Below are 6,337 nucleotides of genomic sequence, written 5' to 3'. Positions count from 1 at the left end.
AATACCCCATGAGCACTTCCTTCCATTTAGTGTGCCCTTTGTTGTAGACTTTGTGGCCTTGCTTTGTGGAGAGTACCCCAGAAGGATTCCTTCGTTCGTCTTTTGCATTGAACTTCCCAAGCTGATCCTTCCCATTGTCGAGAACATGGCATTTTCAGTCAAGAAGGTTCTCAGATGAGTTGTCTTTCAGTCAAGAAGGCATTTTCTTCCATTTGGCAGCTCATAGTGGGTTTTGATTTAGGAGGGACCTAATCAGACACCTGTTCACCAAGTAGAAAGCAGTATTTACTACTTTTGCCCAGAATTTCTTGGCGATTTCGTAGTCGATGAGCATTGTGCATGCCACATCTTCCAGTTCCGTTCTTTCTTTCAGCAATACCATTTTGCTGTGGAGTCCTTGGTGTAGAGAAATTGTGCGTGATCCCCCCTTTTTTGCTTTCACTTGAATCTTCTTGACAAGAACCATTAACACCTCGAGAGCCTCCTCCTTTGTTTTTGTGAACTCGTGTCCAGGCGACTCTTGCGTTTGGCAAACCACACACCAGGTCCTTCCGAGTTAATTTATTTGGAGGTGAGAAACTTGCATACACCAATCTTTCATGCCAATTTTCTGACTTCACCCATCTCATACCACCAGCTTTTGGAGATTCATAGTCGACCGAGTGGATGTTCTTGTTTCCTTTGTCCACTCAGACCACTCAGCCAATTATCAGATTGGTACTTGTACTTTAGGCCATTCACATAGTACACGTTCCCAACTGAGTGCCAAAAAAAGCTTTCCAATTTCACATCTACTGAGAATGTACCCTCTCCTTTCTTTTTAAGGATACATTCCTTTCCGGCATGGCTTTCAGTAAGAATAAATTCATGATGTTTTCAGTCACGTGCTTTGGGCATCCACAGTCCATAGTCCATCACAGTCCGCTTCCTTTCACTTTTTCCTGTACATGCAAATTAAAGGTTAGATTTAGGAACCCAAACTAGTTTGGGTCCCTTATTATGATAGAAAGGATGAATAAGGGCTTTCCTAGTCCATGCAGGCAACATCTGCTTCTTGCGAGTGGTACTTGGTCCTTTGTTAGTAGTCACTTTATCAGTAAACACTTTGCTTTTCTGAACAGACTGAACCCTAGCCTGGTAATTTTCTTTAAAATGCCTATTGTTCCCACAGTAGGTACATAGCCAGTTATCAGGGATAGTGACATACTTGCTGTGAGGGTTGTAAGGAGTTTTCTCCCTTTGGAACCCGATGTCCTGCCTGTTTCCACTATTGTTAAGATACATGGCAGTGACAACATTTGAGGACCAGGTCCACTTCAGAGATTTCTCAAGATCAATTCTTACTTTCTCCAATTCAGCTTGAAGTTGTTGATTCTTCTCGAGTTCACTACATACACTGGTTTTTACAATAGTTAATTCCTTTTCAAGCATGATGTGTGTCTCACTAGCTACTTCCTTCCCTTTACCAAGACTCATATTCCTATGTTCTCTAGAGTCCCTCAATGATTTCCTCTAGATCAGTACATATCACTAAAAGGTCATCCCTCTCTTCCTCAGTAGTTGCAATTTTTCCTTCTAAGGTGTGTTTCTCATTGCTAAGACCTTCTATTGTTTCTTGTAGATCAATAACTACTACCATCAGGTCGTCTCTCTCATTTTCCACACTAGTTATTCTTTCATTCAAGGCTTCCTTTCCTTTTCAAGATTAGCTATGGTCTCATTTAGGTCCACTACACAAACCACCAGATCATCTCTAGATTGTTCGTCCTCTCCTAGAAGAGTAGGATTTCAGATTTCTCTGAACATCTCTAAAGTTTACCTCATCGTCTTCATCTTCTTCATCATCATCAGACTGAGCCATCCGTGCGAATAGTGAATCATACTTCATTGCTTCAGTTTCCACTGCCATCATGGAACTATTTTCTGCATTTGGTTCCCTTTCGGATTCACTAGAGGAGTCTCCCCAAGCAGCAAGAGCCTGCTTAACAATATTGTTAGTAGCACTTTTTCGATTGAATCGTTTGTCTGGAACCAGGTTCCTTTTTGCTGCTTTGTCAGGATTTTGTTTATATTGCTCCTGTTTTGCGAGTGGGCAGTCTTTGATGAAATGCCATGGATTTCCACATTTGTGACAGAGATTGTTGTTCCTTGCTTTACTTGAACTGCCCCACTTTGGTATACCACCATTTCTTCGAACCATCTTTTGAAATCTCTTAGTAAGATAGGCATGTCACTATCTTCATTACTTGAGTCACTACTTTCAGCTTTGAGTAACAGGTTCTTTTCCTTCTTAGGCTCTCTTCTTTCACTATCTTTCTTTCTTTTTATCTCGTATGTCTTCAGATTACCAATCAACTCATCCATAGTCAGAGTTTGTAGATCTTTAGCTTCAGTAATGGCATTTACCTTACTTTCCCAAGAACCAGATAGAATACTGAGGATTTTCCTTACAAGCTTGTTTCTAGGAATGACATTTCCAAGTGAATGAAGCTCATTTATGATGGAGGTGAATCTGGTGTGCATATCTTATATAGACTCATCATCCTTCATCCTAAAGAGCTTATATTCCGTGGTGAGCATGTCAATCTTAGACTGTTTGACCTGAGTAGTTCCTTCGTGTGTGCGATTTGCAATGCTTCCCATATTTCTTTGGCAGTGTCACAAGCTGAGACTCTATTGTACTTATCAGGTCCTATGCCACACATCAAGATTTTCTGGGCACGATAGTTCTTTTCTATAGCTTTTCTGTCAATGTCGCTGTACTCTTTTCTGCCTTTCGGTACTATTGGTCCTGTTTCTTCAAGCTTCTTCATGGGGACATGTGGACCATCACAAATGATGTCCCATAGTTCTGAATCTTCTACCATCATAAAATCATGCATGCAGGTCTTCCACCAACCATAGTACTGACCATTGAATCTGGGAGGTCTGTAGGTTGATTGTCCTTCCTCAAAGTTGGGTGGAGCAGCCATTGAGATCCTTTCTAGGTGTTAACCTTTTAGAAAGAACCCACTCTAATACCAATTGTTAGTTTATATGAGTCCACCAAACTGTAGCGTACCTGGTCCTATATGAGATAATGCTGAGAGTGCTGTAGAAACTGAAAGTAAAGAAGACAAGGGATTTTTACGTGGAAAAATCCCACACAAGGGGATAAAAAAACCACGACTTACTCTTGTAGGCTTTTAACTTCACTAACTTGCAATCTCCTTATTATAAGCCACTTTGCAATAACCCTATTACAAAGACTTCAACTAACTTGTGATGCTCTCACCATAAGCCACTTTATAACTCTCCTAGTTACAAAGGCTTTAAACTTATGACTATTCCTAGTTACAACATAAACTCGGAAGTTTACGGATTTTTGGTTTTTTCCTAAGACAAAGCTTCTAAGAAAGCAAACTAGGAAATACAATGAAGAGCAAATAACAAGATTACAACTCAACTACGGATGTACATAAACTCTTTTAGAAATTGATCCTTAGTGGAGTTGTCTTCTTGTTCTTGACACACCAGTGACTTCAATGCTGGATAAACACTGTTATGCTTGAGAGAGTATCACTAAATGCACAAAAATGTTGTGCCTTGCACCAGGTTGTTATATCACAAAAGACATCACAATAGATAGTGATATCAATTCTTGGTACACACTTCTTCCCAATGAGAAGTGACTGATGTACTGTCTGCACAACCACTTCTGTGCAGTTGCGTTCTAGCTGGATAGTCTACTTGTACTTCTATCAGAGAACACTAACGGACCAGGTCCTAGTTGTGTTCCTCTTCTGTAACAGTTGCGAGATGGTCACTTTCTGCTGCTACATTCCAGTTGTATAGTTGACTTGTACTTCTGTCAGAGAACTCTAAGGGACCAGGTCCCTGTTGTGTTCCTCTTTATAATGATTGCAGACAGTCATTGACTTGTACTTGTGTCGGAGAACCCTAATGGACTAGGTCACCAGGTCCCTATCGTGTTCCTCTCTGTGGTCGTTCATTCATTTGCTGATTTTTAGACTTGGACCAGGTCAGTTGAAATGTATACCATGTGGGCTAGATTCTCTATCTGGTTCTTCATAACAAGTTAGTTAGATCATCAAAACATAAGAAGCATAAGACCAAGACATTGAAAACCCATCAAGCTTGTTCCCTCCATCTGAGCCCAAACTCCCTAAACCTTTCCTCGGGTTTCTTTTCCATCTTAGATAGGGAGGAGCGATCTGGGATAATGTCTAAATTGTACTGAAAGTGTCGAACAAAATCTTGATCCATGTCATCCCATGCATGCCACTTCTTGACATCTTGATGAGTATACCATTCCAAGGCTGCCCTACTCAAACTCTCACTGAAATACGCCATCAACGAATCATCTTTCCCGCCAACACTTCTCATTTCACTACAATAACCCCTCAGATGGGCTATTGGATCTCCATGCCCATCATACAAGTTAAACTTTGGAATTTTAAGCCCGCGGACAGATGAACATCAGGGATCATACACAAGTCATTGTAAGACATGTTAATCTGATTTCCCATCCCTTGCATGCTCCTTAAGGACTGTTCTATACCTTTCAGCTTCCTGGATATCTCATCTCGCCCTTATTTCCTGTGAATTTTTCATTTTCAACATGAGGCTCATTACGAGGGCTATGATTGTATGAGTCAAGGACCTTGTGGGCAACCTCTGAGGGGTAATATTAGGCATCATGAGTTTCGACTGGGTGTTCATTGTTGGATCTATGAAGGGAAGATTGTTGAGAAGTTGTGATCGTGGGGATAGTGGATATGACAGGAGGGCAATTTTTAGGAAAGGTAGTTGGAGGACGAGTGATGGAGCTACTAGGGTGGTTGAGAAAGTTGTGATAAGCGGGAGAATCTGGAGATATGGGGGATCATCTAGCACTATGACCGGAGTTGGGTAAGGGTAGTATCTAGGAAGCTAGGTGGTAGCGGGGGTGGTGCCTTCCCAGTCATCCAAGCCTGATACATGTCCGTCATGTATTGTCTTAATATCATTACCTCTTCAACCAACCTATTGTCCTGTTCAACCAATTTTGTTTGGGCACCAGTATCAACCAACTCAATTCTGCTGTCATCTGTCATTGACGTTCGACTTTATGTTATAGAGAAGAGTTATCACTTTAAGAACTACAAACCAACCACCCTTATGCTGTAATGAAGATAACACAGAGGAACAAAATGAAGTCATCATGTTAGCATTAAGGAATTTAACATAAGATAATCTCACTTTATGTGCAATGCACCTAGTCATAGTTATCGGTTCTAAAATGACTTCGAGGATACGAAGGTCAGATGGCATCATCCCAATTTCACTCTTCTTGCCCTATTTTGCTTCTTCATTTTCCTTTCTAGCACCGCTTGATTTTTTATTTCCTTTCTCCTCTTTTCTTTTGCTTATCGCTCTTTTCTTTTCTCTCATTTCTCACGTCCCACAACTTCATTCTCTTTTTTTTTCTCTTTTTTTGTTTGTTTTTTATGCTTTTTTATTTAATGATGATTCGATCGAACTCTATGTAGGTTGCCTACGTATCATGTCCCTTATGAATCAGATCAAGTGTAGTTCTGGAAATGTAATAAACTAAAAACAAAATCTTTTGGCTTTTCATTTATAATTTTTTTCAGTTTTCAAATATAACACTGCTGGATGCAACGGTCCTGACAAAGAGGGTCCTTGGGCGTCTGTCATGCTCAAGCTTTGGTAAGTAGATCCACACATGTATGAGAAAAATAAGACCAAATAGAGTTAAAGACTTAGAACAATATGTGATGCAATAAGACTTCCTATTGGACACATGTAAGATATGATTGAGGTTATTTTGCAAAATGGCTTATGCGGCCAAAAGGTGGCTAGTAGTGCAATCTCAACAAAAGTGACCTCTAAGACATGGAAAAATTACTTTGCAGAAATGATCCATTTTACCTATGTGGACAAAAAAATGGCTAAGCATGCAAGTTCAACAGAATGGATCTTAAACAGAGAGGACATAACTGGGCCCTGCTTGCTTTATTAAACAAGCCACTTTGTGAAAATAGCCCTATTTTGCAAAAAAGCCAATGTGGCCAAAAGTGGCTAAAGATGCAAGATTTGGCTACGACCCTCGACAAGAACCTAAGACTCACCAAGAAGACCGGACTCTATGTGGGCTACCTACGTATCACGCCCCGAAAGATGAGAATCAGGTATGCGTAATTCATGAAGATTGGATACGGGCGAGAATAAAAAAATAACTGATTTGGAGAAAACATATTTTTTGTCTTTTTTTGAAAAATGATGAAACATGTAAATTTTTTGGATTTTCTTTTCCCCTTTTTTTAGATTTTTT

At 40.1% G+C, this 6,337-nt stretch overlaps 1 protein-coding gene across 1 annotated transcript; it reads right to left on the bottom strand.

Moving 5' to 3' along the window:
* Positions 1–1,489: 1,489 nt before the first annotated feature.
* On the bottom strand, positions 1,490–2,972 carry LOC138885295 (uncharacterized). The gene is made up of 5 exons (XM_070166229.1): positions 2,602–2,972; positions 2,407–2,512; positions 2,158–2,337; positions 1,820–2,077; positions 1,490–1,690 (listed from the first exon to the last, which is right to left on the bottom strand). Exons 1-5 carry the CDS (start codon positions 2,970–2,972, stop codon positions 1,490–1,492), a joined length of 1,116 nt encoding a protein of 371 aa, XP_070022330.1.
* Positions 2,973–6,337: the final 3,365 nt, after the last annotated feature.

This window comes from Nicotiana sylvestris, chromosome 2, assembly GCF_000393655.2.
Source record: "Nicotiana sylvestris chromosome 2, ASM39365v2, whole genome shotgun sequence".
NCBI lineage: Eukaryota > Viridiplantae > Streptophyta > Magnoliopsida > Solanales > Solanaceae > Nicotiana > Nicotiana sylvestris.
This window is presented reverse-complemented; position numbering and strand designations above follow the sequence as displayed.